The sequence below is a fragment of the Ceratotherium simum genome, chromosome 26 (assembly GCF_057802395.1).
Source record: "Ceratotherium simum simum isolate JZ-2026a chromosome 26, ASM5780239v1, whole genome shotgun sequence".
NCBI lineage: Eukaryota > Metazoa > Chordata > Mammalia > Perissodactyla > Rhinocerotidae > Ceratotherium > Ceratotherium simum.
The window spans coordinates 383,685-407,442 of NC_141925.1; the positions used below are offsets into that span (position 1 = coordinate 383,685).

The 23,758-nt window shown below is 52.3% G+C and overlaps 1 protein-coding gene across 2 annotated transcripts in view; it reads right to left on the reverse strand.

The window, feature by feature from the left end:
- AXIN1 (axin 1) overlaps nt 1-18,119 on the reverse strand; it is a 56,440-nt gene extending 38,321 nt beyond the window's left edge. Inside the window, exons 1-2 of one of the 2 annotated variants that reach the window (XM_087449261.1) lie at nt 17,958-18,119; nt 12,949-13,909 (exon numbers count right to left, since the gene is read on the reverse strand). In XM_087449261.1, the coding sequence (XP_087305387.1) occupies nt 12,949-13,826 (878 nt within the window). In that variant the 5' untranslated portion in view covers nt 13,827-13,909; nt 17,958-18,119. The remainder of the gene's footprint in view (nt 1-12,948; nt 13,910-17,957) is intronic. The other variant, XM_087449262.1, reaches the window with a different exon arrangement.
- Between the last annotated feature and the right edge of the window lie 5,639 nt (nt 18,120-23,758).

Here is a 23,758-nt window from a genome sequence, read left to right on the forward strand (position 1 = left end):
TGTACACTTAACAAAAGGAACCAGACAGGGCCAGCCCCGTGACCTAGTGGTTAAGCCCAGCACGTTCCGCTTCAGCGGCCCAGGTTTGGTTCCCAGGTGCAGACCTACACCACTCATCTGTCAGTGGCCATGCTCTGGCGGCTCACATACAAAAAAAAAAGAGAAAGATTGGCAGCACATGTTAGCTCAGGGTGAATCTTCCTCAGCAAAAAAAAAAAAAGGAATCAGATAGAATCTCACACTTTATCTGATTTTTTAAAAAACTATCTACTTCTTTATCAAAAGTGAGAGGCCCAAAAAGGTAAAATCAACACAGAAGTGGCTCCTGGCTATGACTATAAGTCACAGTGCAAGCCACAGCCTCCTTAATAAAAGATGGAACCCCAAGAAGATGCCGTGAGCGTCACGGCTCAAGAGCCAAAGCCAACCAATTCTGCAAGTCTGGCAAGTATTTTCTAACAGCTGGAGTCACTTCAAGTCAACACATACACACTCACCAAGAGCAGACCTGCAAGACACTATCTTAAGCAAAAGGATACAAATAAGACAAGACATAGCCCCTTCTCAAAGGGCTTTAAGTTGTTTAAAGCTAAATGTGAAAGTCATTTCAATATGATTTTACCATCTTCCACTACAACTCGGGTCACCAGTAGCCTCCACGTTGCAAAACTGAATGACGGTCAGTCCCCACCTATTGGCAGCGTTTGACAGCTAATCATTCCATCATTCTTGACACACTTTCTCTAGTTGGCTTCCCAGAGGCCACACTACACTGCTTTCCCCGTGCCTCACTGGCCGGGTCTTCTCAGCCCCCTTGTTGCTTCTTCCCGCCTCAAACTCTCAGCAGTGGAGGGTCGCTCGACCCTCCTTTCCTCTGTCCACATTCACTCAGCGAGGATCTCCACAAGGCTCACAGCTCACCATCTACACACTCATGACCTGAGACAGAGACCCAGGCGGAAGCTGCAGTGGCTTTTATAAGGCAGGCTCAGAAACGTGAAATCACCTCTCTGAGCGCCTCTCCTCTTAGCCTCTCTTCGCCCCTCTGCCCCAGCCACGCTGCCCTTCTAGCCTTTCCCTCTGCCCAGAATCATCTGCCTCCAGAACACAGTTTGCTCTCTCACCTTCTTCAGGTTTTGCTCCAAAGTCACCCTCCTGAATGAGACCCTCTCTGACAACTCTTGTTAAAACCGCAAGGCCCCCTCTGCCCCTTACTGTCCTTCTCCACCTCATACTTCACCACAGTACTTGTCACCATCTGAAACACTCTGTATTTCACTCACTTTTCACCCTGTATCTCTCCCTGTTGAAACGTAAGCTCCCGGAGGGGAGGGGTTTTCATCTGCTTTGTTCACTGGTGGATCTCCGGCTCCTAGAAGAGCATCTGGCACACTGAGGGCACTCAATGAACGAATGAATCTGCACTTCTGTCAATGTTCCTTTTAAAGGGGCAGCTGGGGGCCGGCGCCGTGGCGCAAGCAGTTAAGTGCATGCACTCCTCTGCGGTGGCCCGGGGTTCGCCGGTTCGGATCCCGGGCGCGCACCGATGCACCGCTTCGCAAGCCATACTATGGCAGTGTCCCATATAAAGTGGAGGAAGATGGGCATGGATGTGAGCCCAGGGCGAGGCTTCCTCAGCAAAAAGAGGAGGATTGGCAGATGTTAGCTCAGGGCTGATCTTCCTCACCAAAAAAAAAAAAAAAAAAAAAAAAAATTAAATAAAGGGGCAGCTGTACTGGGGACACACAGTGGAGAAAACATTTCCTCTCTGCTTAGACACGCTCTTCTTGGACACATGTGTGCCACACCACTGTCCTTTAGTCTCCTTTTGTTCTCCAAAACTCCAAAACCCTGTGATCATATAATAGTGTGTTATCAGGACAGGGATCAAATGTCCTCTCCGAGATGAACAAACGGTCCTAAAGAAGATCCAATAAGAAAACCGAGACTCACACAGGAGGGAGAAACAGCACTCACATCTACCCCAAGACTCCAACCCTGCAGCTGCGTGCTATCAGGCAAGCCTGACCTACAGAATCCACGGGCTCCTGAGAAGTTACATGTATGCATGTAATTTTTACTCACTAGTGATCTCAGGGCTACTAAAGGCACTCCAAAGTGAATTTTCATTAAAAAAGGAAGAATGGGGCTGGCCCAGTGACATAGTGGTTAAGTTCGCATGCTCCACTTCGGTGGCCCAGGGTTCCTGGGTTCAGATCCCAGGCATGGCCCTACACACCACTCATCAAGCCATGCTGTGGGCGGTGTCCCACATATAAAATAGAGGAAGACTGCCACGGATGTTAGCTCAGCGACAACCTTCCTCAGCAAAAAGAGGAAGATTGGCAACAGATGTTAGCTCAGGGCCAATCCTCCTCACCAAAAAAAAAAAAAAAAGAACCCTTTCACAATACTACCACCTCCAAATTATATATTTTATGGTAGTCACATCAGACTTCCCCTAAATAGACAGGCTCCACATCTCCTTTTCCTTCACAGACTTCTTCTCTTACTTTTGTATTTAAAAGAAGATAAGTTTTGCAAACTAGCCCTAGCTCTACAATCATAGAAACACAGAGCAGGCTTTCTCACACACACATGCAGACTTCTAGACAATGACCAGCCCTGCCTCCCTCCTGAGGGCAGGTAGGGGCACTACGTAAGAAACAGGAACTGTGTGAGGAACACTTCAGGGACAGGCAGACCCTCAGGGCCCTGTCCTCCCCACACCCAGCAGTCACAACTCTCCCTCACACAGCCCTCTAGGACACAGGAGAAATCATCTCTGTAAAACGAATATGAAAGACTCTGGATTTAGGGAAATCAGCTGCAGGAGAAGACAGATATGGGGATTAGGACTGAAAACCACGTAAAAGTTCGTACTCTCACCTGGGAAACCCCAAACTCCTTCACCTCTTCAGCTCCAGAGTCCAACAGCCAGCCCCACAACGAGATTGAAGCATCCCTCTCAGGGGAAGCAAATCACCCCAGAGAAAAGACCTACAGATACTGTCATTTGGGGATCCCCACACAAAAAAGGCAGCTGGCAGCCAGAACACTCCAAGTTCACCAGTCGCAAAGGCCGCCCCCCATGGCTTTCAGCCAGCGTCTCCAGGGCCTCCCTTGTCAACAAGAGGGAACAGCCAAGGATCATCATTTGGGTAAAACTGCAAGAAAGGAAGACAGAAACCAGAACAAACCCATAAGAAAGGAACTCAGAGGACAAACACTGTACTATGCAGAAAGCAGGGCAAAATAATAATTAAGAAATTATAACTAACATCTCCAGAAAGATTTTTAAATGTTGATCCAGGAACAAAAAAGGATGACATTTTCTTTTTAGAGTGTATATTCAGAAAACAAGGGCAGGAAAAATTTAATAGAAAGATCTGAAAACGCAATAAAAAGAAATGTATAATAGAAGAAAAAGGGATTTAAAATTTAAAGGCTCATTCCAGATGGTCCAACATCTTAATAATAGGAGCTCTAAAATGAGAAAACAGTGAAAATGGAAAATAGGAAATTATCAAAGTAACATTCAACAAATTCCCAGAATTGAAGGACTAGTTTCTTCAGCACAATGAAAAGAAAAAGCCCCAGAGCAAGACACAGCCCTATGAAAGAGCACTGCTGTGAAAGACACCCAGAAACGCTGAGAGAGGAAAGTCACGTTCACGGAATGTAAACAGAATGGCGTCTGGCCTCTCCACTACAACTCCCGAAACAGAAGACGGTGGTGCTAATCCTTTCACTTTCTGAGGGAAATGCCGCCAATCTAGAATCCTAAACCCAACCAATCTCGCCTTCAAGTATGTTCAGCATCAGCACCACACAGCAGTCGCACAGCAGCCAGAAGAGCAACCATTTCAAGTGGAGTGGGAATAGGAAAGTTCTAGGAGACATGCGTCTTGGGGAAAAAAATAGTTTATCTGACAAGTTTGACAAGGTGGAGAAGTATATTCACAAGCACTTTTTAAGCTGATGCAGCCTAAGGGAAGATCTATGTCAGAAAGTCAAATATCTAATCAAATGAAAAAATGCAGCAATTATAACCAAAAACATACACAAAAAAATAGTACAAGAAAGAAAATGCTTGGCCCAACTTGGCTCAGCAATGAAAACACCAACTCCGGATTTAAACCAAACCTAGGATGTGTTAATAATTAGGACAGGTGGTAGCGAAGGGAGAACATCAATAGGACTGTCTAAGAACAGACGACCCAAGACAGCTGTATGAGCACGTTTCTCAGAAAAGTGGGTGCGATGGACTGAAAGTCTGTGTCCCCCCAAAATCCACATGTTGAAGTCCTGCCCCCTGGTGTGGCTATATTTGGAGATGGGCCCTCTAAGGGGGTCATGAAGGTTAAATGAGGTCAAAGAGTGGGGCCCTGACCCCACAGGGAGCTGCCCTCTCTCTCCGTGTGCACCCCAAGGAAAGGCGACGAGAAGCAGCCTCGGAATGACCCTCCCTTGCCGGCACCTTCACCTGGGACTACCAGCCTCCAGAACTGTGAGAAAGAAACACCTGTTGTTCAAGCCGCAAGTCAGTGGTGTTTTATTGTGGCAGTGTGAGCAGACTAATACACTAGGGTAAGAAATAGTTGGACAAGACCATCCCGGAAAGGGCAGAGGGAACGTGGGACTGCTAAAGTTGAGTTACCAGCCTTTTAGCATTATTGAATTTTTCCTTGCCTCTATTTTTTAAATAAAAATTAAAATTAATTTAAAATACTGGAATAGTAGTGCAAACATTAAGAAGACCTAAGATCATATTAAAAGGAAACATTTACACGTATCCTTTTTAAAGAAAAAATATGCTTTCGAAAAGTTGCATATCATAGACCTTCTTGTGATATATCTTCATATATATTTTATTGTATTGTATATTTATATATATTGTTTATTTGTATATATTTTTATAATATACTTTCTAATTACAAAAGAAATATGTTTTATAGGAATTTGGAAAAACTAGAAAAACAAACAGAAGAAAATAAAAAGCCTACATTCTCCAACATACAGAAAAAAATCCCTATGCAACCAAACCTGCTATTGGACATTCAAGTTATTCTAGCCATTAGATATTACAAGCAACATTCTTTATGATTATTTTTAAATCTTTATTCAAGAGAAGATATGGCCCTACAGACTGAAGATGAGTTAGTAAAGATCCAGAGAGGGTCAATACCAAAAAACCAGCATTTAAATAATGCAAAGGGCACAAAACTGGATGAGCACAGGGCCCAGGAATGGGCAGAGGAGGCCCCTGCTGCTGGGGGGCTGAGGGCGGTGCCCACCCAGCCACCCCGCCACACTGTGCAGGGCTCACCTCTGTCCACCAAAACTGAAGGAGTTTGGGGCTAGCCCCATGGCGTAGTGATTAAGTTCAGCACACTCCACTTTGGTGGCCCGGGTTCTTGGGTTCAGATCCCAGGCATGGACCTACACTACTTGTCAGCCACGTGGTGGCAGCGACCCACATACAAATAGAGGAAGACCAGCACAGATGTTAGCTCAGGGACAATCTTCCTCAAGCAAAAAGAGGAAGATTGGCGACAGATGTTGGCTCAGGGCCAATCTTCCTCAGCAAAAAAGAAAAAAAACTGGCGGAGTTTGCTCCAAACAAAAGAGCTGAGTCCAGCTGCTACAAGAAGTCTCACGGCTCACATAGAAGGCTCGTGGGCCAAGACTGTAACCCACCCAGTGGTGGGGGTCCACTGTGGGAGAGGATGAGGAGGGGCAAGGCTGAACCCCTTCACACGCACGAGGCCATCCACATAGCCTCTTTACAGGCTCTGTGAAGACGCTGAAGCAGTGTGGAGGCTGCGTGCATTTTAACAAAATCGGCTGGCCAGCCTGGGTCCTTGGAAGGGACTGAAAAGATTTACTGAGTTGTTTCCTCAGATCAAACACTTTTTGGTATTAACAGGCTCTGAGAAGACCCCGAGGGGCTCACAAAACTGTGCACTTGTACTGACGTGACACAGGGGAAAATAAAGCAATACTGATTTCCTTCCACACGCATAGGTACACAGCCTCACGTCGCTCACAGATTGAAGAAAGAATTATTAGACAGCCTTCCTTTCCCTACTGAACCTCCACTACTCAGGCAAATCCCATATTTCTAATAACTACAGGGTAAACTGGTGTCAATGAGGTCAAGATTCTAGAAAAGATCAACAGAGCCAGCAAGTGCGAATCAAATTCCAATCTCTGTGACACTGACAGGCGCACAAACCTGAGAAGGGGCTGGTCACCTGGCAGCTGACCCATGTGCATAGCTCCAGTCCAAGACCGCACAACGGAACGCACACATGCCCGGCACGCCACGCTCTCCTGAACAGCTGCTGCACGTCAGAGACTGGGCAGCGCGGTCCGTCAAAGGGCTCGGTCAATGTCTGCTCGTCTGCTGTCTATAGGCGCTTCCCTTTCATAAACCCACTGACACAGCCCGGCAAAGGGGCCCTCTCCTCCAGAACTCCTCAGTCTGACGCCTAACTACAGACTCTCCTGGACTTTGTTGAAACCTGTTAAAGACCATGAGTTTTACATCACTAAAGCAGAGAAAAAATATTTTTAGACCCTCCTACAACTAGTTTAAAAATTTTTCATGGCCAGTCCTACCCCACTGACAAGCATATAAAATGTACACAGCATGCTGGTGCTGCTGTGACGGAGTCCACCACGGGCATGTCTGGGTCCTAGGAGCCTGGGGCTGACTCCAGGTGCAGGGGAAGTCCCAGCAGTGCTGGAGGAGGGGACGGCGTGATCAGACTTGCATTTAGAAAAGATCCCTTTGGCGCTGTGGGGAGAAGAGACGGAGGCCGAGATCCAACCCGAAGGTTCTGCAGTGGTCCAGGAGGAGGCAGTGGGAGCCAGAGTGCAGACAGTGAGCAGCAGAGGGATTCAACACACGTTTGGAAGGGGACCCCGGACTTGCTGCTGCACTGGATGTGGGGGTGAGCAAAGCAGGGTCAGGTGGTTTGGGTTGACCTGGTCAATCGTGGTGCCACCAGAAGAAAGATTACAAGAGGAACAGGTGTGGGGTGGGGAATTAATATGCCTCACTTTAAGGAAATGTGATTATTACAGTCAGAACGTGTCATTTACTACCCTATCTTTGAAACCATTTGCCACCCAGATGCGAATTTCACCAACATCAAGCAGACCATTACATTCAGATGATGATAATGAAGAAGAATCACAGCAAGAGCTGAAACTTACCACGTACCTGCTGTGTACAGGCACTGGCTGGTCTACGCACCCCCAGGTGTATCTCACGGAATGTCCCTGACAGCCTATTTGGAGGTCCTTACTCCAGCCTCCCCATTTTATAGATAAGGCCAGAGAGGTGTACCAACTTTCCCACGACCATACAGCCAGGACAAGGCTGACCCCACAAGACACCGCCTAGTGGCAACGTCATCAAGCCAAGGGTCGCTAATTTAAGCCACCAAGCTTGATATCCTCCCCATCCAGCCAGGAAGGTGAGAAGATTCGTCAATGCTTGTCTTGAGAGCTCCACGGCTACACACCAATCTTCGTCTGAAAACATCTCCAGTCATCTACTGAACAGTCATCATCTGTTCAGTTAAAAGAATCCATCCAGTTGGACAAGTCACACATCTGGAAGATGACAAGGGAATGGCAGCAGGACCAGGCTCTCTCCCAAGCTTCGTGCCCCTCACTTAGAGCAGCTATAAGCACAGCAGTAGGAAAAAGGGGGGAAGGTTGTAGGGAGAGTCAGACTTTAAAAATGAGCTACCTCCCATCACAAATGGCCTAAAAATTTGACAGTCCAGAGAATTTGCTAGAGGTCAAATCAAACAGGCTCACTATTAACAAATGTGTCCTGAGACCCCACGGCCTGTGGCCACCCCCTCTCAAACACAGTGGACACACACTCCACCCTGTTGACATGGAGCCCGCCTGCAGCCCTTCACCAGAGCCACTGCCTTAACCCCACCCCACTCCATGCCACTCGAACTCCAATCAGAAACCCAAAATCAATCTCATTTTTCTGCTTTCCATATGCAATTGTACACATTTTGGGAGCTTGCTCTTTTTACATTTCTTCTCTTAACCTTTTAAGCCATTACCAGAAATACAGTCACTAAATCAACAAACAAGTCAGAAAGTTCCTCAGTCAAACCCTGAGGAGACCCTGGAGAGCAAGGGCTGGTCGTCCACCCCTTAAAGGACCCACAAGTCGCCGAGTTGCTCCTGCTGTGCACGGCATCAGTGGTCCACTCTCTGGCCATGATGACCAGCCCTGACCAGGAACACTTAACTGGGCTGGCCCATCAGGAAGACTCAAAAAAATATCCCTTGAGATCCTGTCCTCGGGGAACTTCTCAGCCAACGAGGAAGGTAAAAGTAGTAAATAGAAATGGAAAACATCAAAACCAGGGGCAATCACTAAGTGCGGGTGGTTGAAGGGCTGAGGGAGATGGCCTGGCGTCAGGCCTGACCAACCAGGCCCCCAGGAGAACGCAACACTGGCCCTCCCATGGCCAGACCCTGAACACACCTGGCACCTGGCAGGCCAGACCAAGCTTTTAGGGGAGTAAAACCTGAGCCTGCCAGCTAATGTCTCATGGCCCCTGGGCCCTAATGCCAAATCAGTAAGTAAATGAACAGCCAAGCACCTGCATCACCAGAGGACCCTTTGCCAATTCCCACCAATTTAAGTGGTGGGCATGAACCAACCAAAGTTACATCCAAAACTCCACTGACAACAGGCACTGAAAACTGGGCAAGTCTTCCACACAGAGACACAGAGAATGAAGAGCAGCAAGGAATTCCCTCGGCCCAAGAGCTCAAAATGACCCCAAGTGATTAGGATAAATGTAGAAAAACGTCAGGGCATTGCTGTTTTCTCAGTTTTGACAGAGACCTAAGTAGAAGACCCATTTAACTTTTCTCAAGTCAGCTACGTGAAAAACAGCCACGTGCGCACACACAAAGCCAAAGAGGGCTGACACTCAGGCCCCCCACCAGGGAACAGGGAGCACCCATGCCTGGGACAAGGAGACTGAACAACACCAGTGAGCACAAGCGGAGCAGCCCACACTGTGGAGCCCATGCAACCAGGACACTCTTGGTGCCGGAGTCCCTGGGGTCGTCCTGTCCTAGACACAGCCCTCCTGACACTCCTCCACGCAGAACTAACGCTAAGAGAGGCACCTGCTGTCCACAGGACATGTATCCCCAACAAGGTTTACGCTCTGACTCCTCCTCTCTATAGCGGGCACTCACTAGCTGCCTGTTCAGCACCCACCTTCCTTTTCCCTTTCCCGTTAACCCCAATCTTCCTCTGAAGGACCATTCTTCCTCACTGGGGAGTGGACATGCTATCCGAGTGAGGCACCCCACTTTCCTCCCGGGGTGAGGTGTGAGCTCAGCAGCACAGTCTCGGGCCCTTGCACACAATTACGCTGGGATGGCAGGACACAGCAGCACACAGTGTCCCCAGTCACTCAGAAGGAACTGCAGTACGTTCCTTCAATGCTGTGGGAGGTGTTTGTTTAAAAAACAAGGGAGCCCAGAGCCCAAGGCTGGTGTGGCAGCCACCTCCAACACAGGGAGCCACCTGAGAGCAAAGCTGGCCACGGGAAGGCAGAGGCAAAGAAGCATCAAGAAAAGGTGTGGTTTCTTACAAAACTAAACATGCTCTCACCATACAATCCAGCAACCACACTCCTTGGTATTTACCCAAAGGAGGTGAAAACTCACGACCACACAAAAACCTGCACGTGGATATTTACTGCAGCTTATATTCATAATTGCCCAAACCTGGAAGCAACCAAGATGTCCTTCAGTTGGTGATGGATAAATAAACTGTGGCCCGTCCACATGGTGGAACAGTACTCAGTGCTAAAAAGAAACGAGCTATCGAGCCATGAAGGAACCTTAAATGTGTCTCATTAAGTGAGAGAAGCCAATCTGAAAAGGCTACATACTGTATGATTCTATCAATATGACGTTCTGGAAAAGGCAAAACTATGGAGACAGTAAAAAAAATCAGCAGTTGCCAGGGGTTAGGGGGGAGGAAAGGACGAACAGGCAGAGCACAGAGGAATTCTAGAGCAGTGAAACTACTCTGTATGATACTATAATAATGGATACATGTCAGTATAAATTTGTCCAAACTCACAGAATGTCCAACACCAAGAGTGAACTCTGATGTAAACTACGGACTCTGACTGACTGTGATGTGTCCACACAGGTTCACCAGTTGTAACACACGTGCTGCCCAGTGGTTGATAACAGGAGATGCTGTCATGTGTGGGACAGGGGTGCATGGGAAACCTCTGTACTTTCCTCTCAATTTTGCTGGTAACCTAAAACTGCTCTAAAAAACTAAAGTCTTTAGGGGCCTGCCCCGTGGCTTAGCCGTTAACTGTGCGTGCTCCACTACTGGCGGCCTGGGTTCAGAGCCCAGGCGCGCACCAATGCACCGCTCATCTGGCCATGCTGAGGCGGTGTCCCACATACAGCAACTAGAAGGATGTGCAACTACGACATACAACTATCCACTGGGGCTTTGGGGAGAAAAAGGGAAAAAAGGAGGAGGATTGGCAATAGATGTTAGCTCAGGGCCGGTCTTCCTCAGCAAAAAGAGGAGGATTGGCATGGATGTTAGCTCAGAGCTGATCTCCCTTACACACACATAAAAAAACCTAAAGTCTTTAAAAGAAAAATGGCTGGAATCTGGATCAAACCACATCTGAAGCTGGCCCTGCCTCTGGACGTTTTACTTACTTGAGTCAACCCTTTTTTTTCCCTTCTCCCAAAAGCCCCAGTTCATGGTTGTATATCCTAGTTGTAAGTCCTTCTAGTTCTTCTATGTGACCCACCGCCACAGCATGACTACTGACAGACAAGTGGTGAGGTTCCACAACCAGGAAGCGAACCTGGGCCACTGAGGTGGAATGAGCAGATCTTTAACCACTAGGCCATCAGGGCTGGCTCTGAGTCAAGCCTTTTACCCTTGAAGCCAGGTGACCTGGATTTTCTGTGACTTCCAACCTAGCACATCCTAACTGCACACGCTTGCAGGACAAGGAGAATGTGATGGACTCCAAACCCTGCCAGTGCTAAGAAACGATGACCCCTTGGGCCGGCCCCGTGGCTTAGCGGTTAAGTGTGTGCACTCCGCTGCTGGCGGCCCGGGTTGGGATCCCGGGCGCGCACCGATGCACCCCTTCTCCGGCCATGCTGAGGCCGCGTCCCACATACAGCAACTAGAAGGATGTGCAGCTATGACATACAACTATCTACCAGGACTTTGGGGGAAAATAAATAAATAAAAAATTAAAAAAAAAAAAAGAAAGAAACGATGACCCCGACATCCTAGATCCTCCACCCACAAAACTACCATGGGCAACCTTGAGTGGGAGAGTGTTTGATTGCAGACAGGACTCCTGAACTCCAGGCTCCCTCTGCCATCAGCAGCCACAACAGTTAAAACCAAAATGTGCTACGGTCCTCACAGCTGAACGCTATTAGACACGCAAAGCCGACATATTCTATTAATTTGATAGCAAAGGTCACTTATTACAAATAGAGCAAACCAAAGAAGGAAAAGGCAAAGTTGCTGCCTACAACTGAGAACTGAAAAGTGTGCAGACTGGGCTGGTTGGGGGAGGGGTGGCACTCAGGAATTTTTAAAATTAGAAATCAGAATTGAACTCAATTTCTTCCCCCTGCAGCCCAGGTGTCAAATTTAATCCCATCTTAAAACTGTTCTAATCAAATACAAAAACTTTTATGTTAGGTTTTAAAAACTGTGTCAGTTACCAGCCTTACTTACCAGGATAACTTTATGGCATACTCTGTCCTAAAAAACCTTGCAAGATCAATAGCAGTTAGCTAAAGACGATGAGTTAAAGGCACACAAAAATGACCTCAAACAGTGTCTCTCGAATCACATCACTTGGCTTAAAGGATATTTAAGCCTTAGAAATGTTTTATCCTGGGTTTATCAGCAAATAGTCAATTTCTCTGCCACAGTAAGCTTCAAGAAATGATCCAGGCTTTTAGTAAGTCCACGGGAGAGCCCCAGCACCTGGGGATGTATTTTCAGACTCGATTAGATCAGCAGAGCCACAAGAATTCCAGGCTTTCAAAGGTTCACAGGCAGGCATCTCCAGGACCAGTATGGGAAAGGAGTGAGAAACAGAAGTGCCCTGCTAACATCAGCAAAGGGCTCCAACCCGTGGCAAATAAACCCCCAGGAACCACAGGAGGGATCACCAAGAAGGAAGAACCGGGTTTCCAAAGCTGTAAGGACTTCTTGATAGCACCACTTCATGCCTCCACAGTAATCACAACTTCAGAATGTCCAGGTTGCTGGGAACTGACTACACAACAGCACTAACTCATTTTGCTGGCAGGGAAAAAAGGTCCAAACTAGAACTGCAACCACAGCCATAGGAAGTTCCCAAAGTGCTCAGACAACCTGCCATACAGCAGCCTCCCCACCACCACTTCCCAACCTCCAGGAAGAGTCTTAGAAGGTCGTTACAAAAATCAATGACCCAGAATTCTCTAAGTACTGATGCATTTAAAAGTCCACTCCTCCCTTTATTAAGCCACAAGGATTATGTCTACCAGGTAAATCCACCTTCTATGCATGAGGATACAAACTGTACTACTAAACCATAAAGTTTAAATGTCATTATTCTAAGAATTCTACTGCTCCTAAGCCATATATTTCAGTCTGTTCTTGACGAAAGTCTTCTTAACATACAAATATTAAAAACATCTAATGACAAATATGAAGGTATCATGAATAAGAACGAAATCCACAACTCACCCACGGCAGCAGGTGTACGCCCACTTTGGGGCTGAAAGACAAGACCACTCCTTACCAACACCTTTCCCTTGCTAGTTCTCCAGGTCTCAGAGGTGAGCACAGAAACGGACGCCCCGTGTCTGACTCACCTGAATTCTCTGCCTTCGCTGTACCGTCTACTTGAGGAGGCGCGGGGGGTGGCTGTCTCCAGGAGCAGCTTCTGTGTGAGCCTGCCAGGGGGAGCAGGGTCTCTGCCATCGTCTTCCTCTATATCTTGGTCACATTTCCATTCCTCATCTTCGTTCAAAGTGGGCAGGTATCCAGGTATGCCCTTCCCTGTCCCTGACCCAGAGCTCTGGTCACTACAGAGCTTTGGGCTCTCCGAGCCTGTCCTCGTGTATTCCAAATAAATATCGGACTTGAGAAAGGAGGGGTAGGTGTTCTCCTCCATGGTGGACTGGATTTCCGTCTGGGCCTGGTCAAACATGGCAGGATCGATCAGCTGCTTCACGATGCAGTCCTTTATGAAGCTCTTGGTGGCTGGCTTGGTTTGCCTGGACACGATGCCGTTGTTATCAAGGATGTACTTTCGGTAAATAGCTTTGGCCAGCTTCAGCCTCTTTTCCTCATTCGAGTCACAGGGCTCCAGTTTCCTGAAGCCGCTGCAGGCAAACCAGAAGTCCAGCAGGTCAGCACAGTCCTCCTGCTTCAGGAAAGTCCTAAACAGGTTTATCCCATCTTGATCGTCTAGTAAAGAGTGCAGCGACTCGGCCCACTTCAAGTACGGGGGGGTGGGGGAAGCACTGCCCTCAGGTTCGTACCCCAGGTCCAGATCCGAGCGCCTCGGAGTGGCTGTTGACGTCTCCCCTTTAATCCCGGCACCTTTCCCGGAGCAGAAGCTGTGGCTGATGGGCCTAGGGTCTGTGGACACCAGTTCACCCTCCTCACCAGGCACTGGGGGTCGGGGGGCATCTTCGGTGAAACTTGCTCCGAGGTCCAAGGGGAAACCCTGCTCTTGGATATTCATTTTGGGACTCTGTGCGTCAATGAACAATGAGCGCTGCACCCTAATACATCAGTACTTACAGCTCCAAAGTGAATCAATCTGTCCTGTTGAAACCATTAAGAGGACAAGGATTAGGAAAGGTGGGTCCATGGAAACATGACCAAGAGGTTTTCTCAAGACAAGACCTGGAATGACGCCCTCCCGCTCGAACTCAAAACCAGAAATGCAGTTTAAATTTTCAATCTTTTGTCACAAGGTTTGTGCTATACTAAACCAATCTCTAACAACTTTTACAACCATAGGAACGCCTTCGGTGCTAAGAAATGAATGCCCAGAACATGGAGAGCACCTCTCCCTTCAAGTGTCATTCTGCGAGAACATCAGAAACCAGCAGCCTGGGGACCTCCCGTCTCAGCTACAGAGCTGAGTGACCAGTCCATCTCCGCCAGCTCCACGAAGGCAGGAGGACTGGAGGAGAGAAAGGAGCTTCTATTCCTAGTCGTACACGCCTGGGTGAGAGCCGGTCCCTCACACGTGATATAAGGATGACCGCCCTCCTGCCCCACAGGGTCTCTTCGAGACTCACATACGGACAGGAAGGCATGTCGCACACCAGAAGGTGGGCGGGCGTGTCTGCTCCCACGCTGTCCAGGCGAAAGCCACTGTACTTTCTGCCTGCCCCACCACTTCACACTTAGGATGCCTCACAACATGTGCAGACACATGGGCGAGTTGTCCCTTAACTCTCAACACTGCTGAGAGAGCAGCCCATCGTGGGTCACCCTCAGCATCTTCAACTGAATGATCAAAGGACACCACCACACGCACACACACAGGGGCCTGCTACATCACCAGTGTGACCATCTTGCAAGTGCTTCCATCAGAAAGTTGCACTTTTAAAACCTTGCTTATAAAGAAAGTGTCCTTCTGATAACAAACGGCAATTGAGTACTCCGAGAAACAGAGAAGGTACAGAAAAATGACACCAAATACCATTATACCTTTTAGCTAAGGAAGCAGACAGCTCACACAATTTAACTCATAAGCTGAAAACCAAACCACCCACCCTCTTGGAGGTCAAGGAACTACAGGTTTGCTGTTGCTGCTATAAGCCTGCCTGGGGTGTGAGGGGGGACTGTCCTGGATCAGGACTCTGCATGGTCTTCAGTCCTCCCTGCTGCATCCTACAGGAGCTCACAGAGCCCACGAGCTCTGGCTACACTTCCCAACCCGGCCATGGGGGTGACTGCAACACGGCCTGCCATGAGATAAGTGGGCTGGCTAGAAGCATGTCCAGTCTAACCACCTGGAGCGCTGAAAAAGCCAGAGGGAGCAAAATAAAACCCTAAAACCTGGTTCCAACACAAAGGGTAGCTCTCCCCAGCCACCACTTCACACTCAGGGCTACTTCACACTGGTGTACGTGTAACCCACCCCCTCACACCTGCCTTCTCATGCTGCACACACTTCACCTGCCGGCAGCTGCAGATGGCTAGAAGCGAGAAGCATCCAGAGACAGAGAATAGGTCACAATTATGTGCCCCAAATGACATTTCTGCAGCTAATGACTTTCTATGTAAACTACTGGGTAGGCTGTAATCTCAGCCTTGGCAGGAATGGCCTGTTTCTTAAGGTCAAGGCCCATGGGCTATGGCACCCTGCTGCTCCTGGACCACTTCAACTGCAAAGTTGCTTTCTTTGAGCCCTATCAACTTGGAATGAGCACCTTTGGTGTCTCAGCTCCACACCAGCTTGGGGACGTCTAATGTCCTCTTGTCCGGGACGCCATCTTAGGAAAGAGGGCCAGCACCTGGCCCTTGAGCCTTACCCTTGGAGATGCCTTGTAGTTCACTAGCCTTGAGAAAGAACCAAGTCACTGTGTGCAAATGGGAGGCTAATTAGGAGTCACTGTCACTTTCTCTTAAGGTGCTTATGTCTTCTATGTAAATTATTTGTAGCAGGCTGATTTAAACATTTTCTGCAGAACCCACAGCACCTAGCACAAAGTCTTGCAACTAATGAGCACCAATATTTAATTCATTGACATAAAGGAAAACAACACTTGTCATAGATGCCAAATGTTAACTCTTTACAGACGCTAAATTATTGTGCTATAGAACAAGCAGCAAATTCAAGACCTAGCCATTCATTACAAAACAGTGGATGTCTTAAAAAACTAACGTTTTAATTCATGTGTGAACAAGTCCCTCTAATCATTTTAAACTATGTTTCATTTCCCAAAAGAAACATTCCTTGTAATTCACATCTATTTTTGGCTGTCAACTGACAGAGACATTTGGTGTCCCTGGGAGCACATGAACACCTCTCCAAATTACTGATGACACTGAAACGTGCTCCAGGTCCTGCAACCTCTGGGTTCCCACAGAGGAGCACACCAGCATTTAGTGTCTGCACACGTGCATACCACACAGAAAGCAGTTATGTTAATTCAGGTTAGAGTCAAATGCCCACAAGCACTGAGTTTGGCCAACAGCCTGTAACCACCATCAATAAAGGGATTCCATAGAAGGAATCTACAACTCCAATACGGCATTTAAAATCTCATTTAGTCACTGCTGAGGCATACCCCCTGGGTACCAGGGCAGCCAGCTCGATGCTACAGATGTGTATGTATTTATTTATTTTAGTCAAATATAACTTTTGAACTTTTGATCTATATGGAGCGTGGAAGTAACAGAGCAAGAATGACATTTTCCCAACTGTCTGCTAATTAAACTCTTGAAGGGTCAGGTCTACCGTTTATACACAATGCATTCCCCCACCACCTCAATTCTCAATGACTAATGTAACCCAAAAAAGTCCACTTAGCTTTTCTGAAACTAGAAATCCAAGAAACACCAACACCTGCTGAAAATCAAACAGAAACACTGTATTTTGCATGCTCTCCCATCCTTGTCCCTGAATAGAAGTTCTTAAAACTGAAACCCAGATACTGCCGACTATCTTGGGAGGTCAGGTTTAGACTGTGTGTGTTCTCCAAAACAGAGCCTGTGGGTCTAAGTATGCCCGAGATTCTTCCTAAAGAAGCAAAGAACATAAAATGCAAGCAAAGAGGAGAAGCCGAGATGCACAATAAGAACTCTTTACAAATTATCTTAGAGATGGGCTGAGAAAAATCCCCAGAGATCTGGTGTATTATTCTCTACTGTCCTCTGTGCCGAGCTACAAGTTTCACTGCCCTGGCTGTGCAGCTCTGGTTCCATGGGGGACTGAATTCCAAAACATGTAGTGGAGGCAGAATCTAAGATCCACACCGGAGAGAGAGTGCTGGAGGCAAGGCATCAATCTGAGAGAGGACAGCCACTGGACAGGCCACCCACAGCTGGACGCAGCCCAGGGCACAGATTCACTCACTCCTACTCTTTGCTGGGGGGAGAGGGAAGGGACGCTCCACTGCCCTGTCTTTCTCCAAGATCCCTGCACAGAATGTCTGGGCCCAGCAGCTACTCTGCACCCCACCCACACCACAAAACATACCCCAGGCAGGAGAACCACAACACACCTGGCACCACACAATCAAACGCAGCAGCTTCCCACCCCAGGTTCCTCCAGGAGCACCACCCACCCCTTCTCGGAAACCGGGGTCTTCCTCACACCCTTCCTCTCCCCCAAACCAAGAGTCTGCACTTCCTGAACCAAAGTCTGCTTCTTCCGTGTTCACACACGACAGTGTCAACAGTTCTCGCATTCTCCATCCCCTGCTAGCATCCCCCCTCTGACACGCCTGCCTCCACAGCCTTGGACCTCACACGCCCCACCCCCCCTCCCCGCACAGCCTGGGCCCTCCCGCATGCCTCCTCTTGCACCCTCCCCTCACACACTCCAGGGCCCCCTCACAGCCTCCCCTCACAGCCTCCCCTCACACCCTCGGAGCCCGCATGCCCTCCCCGCACACACTCCCGGTCCGCACAGCCTCCCCTCACACCCTCGGAGCCCGCACACCCTCCCCTCACACCCTTGGAGCCCGCATACCCTCCCCGCACACACTCCCGGCCCACATAGCCTCCCCTCGCCCTCCTGGCCCGCACCCGCCAAGCCCCTCTTCCGGGTCCCGCCCGCCCGGCCTAAGCGGCCTACAATGCGGCCGCACAGGCCCGCGCCCTCGGGAATGCGCCCGGCCCGCACACTCACCCGCGCGCGGCGGCGGGGCCCCGGGCCCGGCTCCCGGAGCGGCGCGGCGCGGCGCGGCCCATGCGCTCAGTGGCGGTGCGGCGGGCGGGACCCGGCGGGGGCGCGGCCCGGGGCCGCCCCCATCCCGCGGCGGCCCGGAGGTGGGCGCGGGGCAGGCCGCGGGGCGCCGCCGAGGCCGGCTGCCGCTCTCCGTGGCCTGCTCCGCGGGGACGCGGCTCCGGCCCGACTCCAGCCGGTCCTGCGGCGGCGGCGGCGGCGGCCGCGATCGCTTCCCTGAGCGGAGAGCCGGAGCCCAGACGCAGAAGCCCAGGCCGGAGCGCCCCCGCCGGCGCCGCCCGGAAGTGCGGGGGCGGGGGCAGGGAGTGGGGCGGGGCCAGGAGCGTGGGGCGGGGCCGGGACGTGGGGCGGGACTGAGTGTGGGGCGGAGCCGCAGCGTAAAGCTGGCGGAGAGGGTGGGGCGGGGCCGGGACCGCTAGAGGGAGCCACGGTGCACAAGCAGGGCTAAGAACGTGTGGGCGGAGCCTCTAACACGGAGGCGGGGCCAGGTCTGTGGGCGGGGCCGAGAGTGGCAGACGGAGCCGGAGCGCAGGGAAGGGCGGAGCTTGGAAAGAGGAGGCCCCCGCCTCCGCGGGCCCAGAGCGCCCAGGCGGGCTTGGGGCGTAAGGCGAGGCAGAGCTAGGGGGCGCGGTCAGATGCACTGATGTGGGGTTGGGGCCTTGGGCGTGCCGCGCGGCCGGGACCCTGTCGAGGGGAGCCGGAACCGGCGGCGGGAAACTGGGCTCGTCCCCCTGGGCGGTGGCGTCCCGGAAGGCGGCGTCGGGGGACGCCCCCGCGAGGTTCCCTGAAGGACCCCGGCCACGGGAGGCCCGGCCCGGTGCACACAGCGAGCGGACAGCCGGCCCCGCATCAGGGCACACGCCAGGTCGCAGCCCTTTTCTGCCGCCCACACCGGTGTCCACTGGCCCAGGGCTCCCGAGGTCGGCCCGCACCCAGCCAGCCTCCCACCGGCTCGGGGCGAGCAGCTTGTGCCCGGGCAGACGGGGTGGCCAGAGGGACTGGAGACCTCGGGGCTCCCTGCCCGCCGGCCCTGGACAGGAGGACCTTTGCAGGTGGCCCTGGACGGCCACCAACTACCGGCGCACTGAAGGAAGCAGATGTCCAAAAGTTGGGTGGTTGGAGGGCAGAGCCAGGCTGACCGGGAGCTGAGCCCCCGTGATGTCCAGCTCCTGTCTCCACCTTCACCATGCCTGCTGCCCCCTGGCTGGCCAGGACCCTGAGAAGGTGGGCCAGGGCTCTCCCCTCCCCAGGTCCTCAGGCAGTCTGGACTCAGACAGGGCCAAGGCACACAGTGGGTAAGAGGTGTCTGATAATGCTGGCTGTCACTTGGGCAGTAGCCCCAACTGCCAAAGAGCTGTGCTTGAGACTGGCTGAGACCCCACCTCGGCTGGGCCTGCCTGCCTCAATTTCTCCCTGGCACCATCCAGGGTCTGGACAAGGGCTCCCCTTCCCACCACTGCCTGCGGGTCCCATTCGCCCAGGCCAGCCTGAGAGCAATTGCTTCTGGGTGTCCCATTCCCTGCACCCACCATCCCTTCCCCCCAGCTGTCACCTTGGCAGCTCTTGCCTGACCTGCAAGCCTAGCTGGCAAACTCCATGTTGCCCGCCCACCACCAACTCAGATGTGAGCACCACGGACATATGTGAGCACCAGGAATTGATTACTGCCCCTAAGGAATCACTTCTACGATGCCCCATGACCACCCAGGACCCTGTCCTCCACAGAGCCACGCCAGGCCTGGCACCTCGAGCAATGCCCCCAGCAGCCTCCAGGGGATGGCTGTACCCCCATTTTACAGAAGAGGAAGCTGCAGCTCAGGCCACAAAGAGACCTGCTCACCTCCCAGCCCAGGGCTCCCCAACACCTCATCCACCCCACACCTTCCCCAACAGCCCTCATCTGGCCTGCTCTCTGGTGCCCATAGCCTTTCAGGACCCTTCCCTGACATCTCCTCCACACCACCCTCCCTTGGGTGCCTCTGGTCACTTGCCCACCTTCATGTTTCTACTACCCTGCCCCCCCAAGTCCCCCACGTCACCTCTAATGCCACCACACCTTCTCCTGGACACTGCTCACCCTTGCTGCCCACCCTCATCCTTCATAGCTCCCAGGCAAGGGCAGAAGTCCCCGCTCAGGGCACCCTGAGCCACCAGCCACCTCCCAGCAGCTGCCCCTGGTGGTGCCTTCCTGTGTGAGCGGGTACAGAGGCATCCCAGCCCCCAGCCGCTGCCAGCCGGCCTCCTCCGGGACCCGGCACAGCATCCGCTGCCCAGGGTTTTGTAGGAAAGTGGGGCAGTGAGGGATGGGGACCGGGAAGCATCCCCAGCCTGCCAAGGGCCCAGGCCACCTCCTAGGGCCATCACCACACCTCAGGGCAGGCTGGGCAGGGGCTGGGGCTGCGGGTGAGGACAGCACATCACAGGAGCTGCCCTGCTGAACCCACACTGGCCCCACTAGGGTCCTGGCGGCAGGTGTCACTCTCACCTGCATGCAGCTGGGATGGCCTCAGGCCTCGCAGTGCTGGCCATGGGAGACGCCCTTGCAGCTCCTCCCCCACCTTGTTCAGCCTCAGAGACTTCGAGGAGACAGAGTGGTGACCCTCATGGCACAGCATGGTCTCTGTGGGGTGTGGGAGTCCTGGACAGACAGCAGGACTTCCTGGACATTGGCCCTCAGGCTGCCTCCCCACTCCCAGACACGGGCCCTCCACGCTTGCCTTGGTTCTGCAGAGCCACTGCTGCGGCCAGGCCAGGCTCCCAGGGTTGTGTCCACGTCCATCCTCCTCCTGGCGCATGGCAGCAGGTGTCCCCAGGCCCTGGGACCAGAATAAGGCCCTCGGGCTTTTGGCTTCTCAGGGCCCCCGCCCTGCAGGGACAGGAAGGGAGTCAGAAAGCTTGGACTATACGCAGCAGCCCTGCCATGGTGGGTTACGGCTGTGGGCATGGAGGGGACATTGTCTGAGCAGGGTGGGGTGGGGGTGGGCCAGATAAGGGAGCTCGGTGAAGACTCTGAAGAGAGGGAGGGCGGCCCTGGGGGCCTGCAGTGGAGCAGGGGTGAGCTGGCAGGGGGACTGCATCAGCCACCTGGAGCTGAGACCAGTCACGGAGCCATGGGAGCCTCCCTTCTGAACAGGCCAGTCCCGAGACGGAGCCACGTCCTTTCTTTACAGAGGCCCTTTAAAACCCAACTCCCCTTCTCTGGGAGCAGGAGTCTGCCACTAGAGGCTTCCATTTGATTAACTGGGGACAAAATTCATTCAGGCTTTCCCGGAACTAAACGAAAAACTTAAGAGCAGAAATGAGGGCCGGCCTGGTGGCTTAGCGGTTAAGAGCGCGCGCTCCGCTACTGGCGGCCCGGGTTCGGAAGCCCCGGCGCACACGGACGCACCGCTTCTCCAGCCATGCTGAAGTCGCGTCCCACATACAGCAACTAGAAGGATGTGCAACTATGACATGCAACTATCTACTGGGGCTTTGGGGAAGAAAAAAAAAAAAAAAAGGAGGAGGATTGGCAATAGATGTTAGCTCACAGCCGGTCTTCCTCAGCAAAAAGAGGAGGATTAGCACGGATGTTAGCTCAGGGCTGATCTCCCTCACAAAAAAAAAAAGGAGCAGAAATGAAATTATTTTCTTCAACTTAGACGAAAAAGGAATACTTTGAAATAAACTGAGCTTGGAAGCCTCACACGTGTTCGTCCGCTTGGCTGAGAAAGCTCATGAAAAGTGACCCAAAGGAATCCCCCTGGGAGGCACCCAGGAGGCACGCCAAGGCGCGGCCTGATGCGCGGTGGGGAACACCAGCACCAGAGAAAGAGCTACAGAGATGGGACACTGTGCGGCAGATCCCCATGGTCTTCCTGGGTGGGTGCACAGGACAGGGCTTCTAGAGGTGGGGGTGGGCGGGCAGGCTGGGGAGGGAGGCCTTGACTTATCCAGTTCTGACCAATGAGCAGTGGACTTCCCTGTGAGGCGCAGCCCCAGTCACACTGGCCAGCCACCTTCCTGGCCGTAAGCCCAGCACCCTGGGCTCCATCTCTGGCCTGAGTGTCCTTTTTCCATCCGTTCTGAGCTCGGGGGAGGGCAAGGTGTTGTTTGTGCCACCATCCCAGGCCCAACAGAGGGTGCAGAGATGTTGCACCAAGATGGAGAGACATAACACCAAGGAGAAAAGCTAGGAGACAGTGCGTGCATGGTGCCTGCTTTTGTGAGCACAGGAAATGTGGGTATACAGTCAAGAAGACTGAAGAACCATCCTGGAGCATTAACACCGGTTGTTGCTAGACAGCAGGATTGGGGTGGGCTCCCTTCTCTTCTTTGTGCCTTCAGGAAGAAGTTCTACAACGATGTTGCTGTTATGATCACGTGGAGACCCTGAAGTTCTGCAGCAGCGCCATCTCTCCATCAACGCTCAGTATAAGTTAACCCATTGGAGCAGCTCGGGCAGAGGGTTGAGAACTGGGGGACGACAGAGCTGACCCATTGGGCAGTGCTGGGCAGGGTGGCAGGCCCTGTGCTGTGCCTGTGGCAGTCACCCAGAGTTGGCCCCGGGACCAGTGAAAAGGTGCCACCTCGAGCTTCCTGGGCCGGCCCAGCTTCCCGTGGGCACTCTGGGCTGGAGCTCCCTGGGCCCCGACTCTGCATCTGGCAGGTCCCCCCGCCTCTTTCCTCCTGTGTTTGGCTCCTCTCGCCCTTCACACTGGGGCAGTTGTGTTGTCCAGGCTGGCATCTTGCATCCCTCTTGCTGTCTGGAATTCTCTCGCCAGCCCTTCAGCTGAAGCTGCCTCAGGCAGACGCCCTGGGAGTGATCTGGGGTCCCGCGGCCAAGCTGGGGAGGTACAGGGACGGGAGCAGGCCTTTGCCTCAAACAGGTCAGCTCCAGTGTCAGCCCAGTGTCCACCGCTGCATGCATGATACCCGGCGTGACTGTCACCTTCCACCTGGCTGCTGTATATCTTCCTGTGCTGATGGTTCCTGTCCTAAGGGACATCGTAAGCCACATTCAGGGCTTGTCACACCTTCCCTGCTCTCCCGACACAGGTGAGGAGGTCCCCCCACAGGGGCACGTGGCAGCATCTCACAAAAGGCCACTGTGGTCACTGTGCACTGTGCTGTTTCCCACTCACTCTCGGTCCAGGGTCCCCGCCTAGCCAGTCAGTGTCATGCTTGTCTGCATGGACGACTCACCCAGCAGACCTGACACAGCCCCCCACAGCCCCACTGGCCCCCATGAGTCAAGGGTCAGGCCCAGGGCTGACAGGGCAACAGTGGCATGGCGGCAGATATGTGGCCCCAAGGGCAGGGCATTCCATCCCAGGGTGCCCTCCACACCCTGACTCAAGTCTCACTTCGTGTCCTGAGGGCGTCCTGTTACCCAGGCTGAGGGGCACAGTAGGGATACCTTCCCACACTGCTTTTCTGGAGGATTCTGACCCTAGGGACGTGTCCGGGGGTCCAGGAGATGGTTGAGTAGGCTCAGGGCTAAAGGAGCGGCATTGAGGGTTTGAGGTCCGAGATGGGCCCCACTGGCCACAAGGGCCTGGGAAGGATGAGGGGAGAGCAGCCCGCCCACCACCAACCCCGCACCTCCCCAACTTGGGAGCCTCAGGGATGTGAGGGGTGCCGCCCGGCCTGCCTGGCTCCCACCTCCCTGGACTCTTGAGCATCTGCCTGTGTCTCAGGCCAGCCAGTGGCTCTGGGTGAGCCAGAGTACCCTCCCTGGCAAAATGAAGGTCCTGACCCAACCC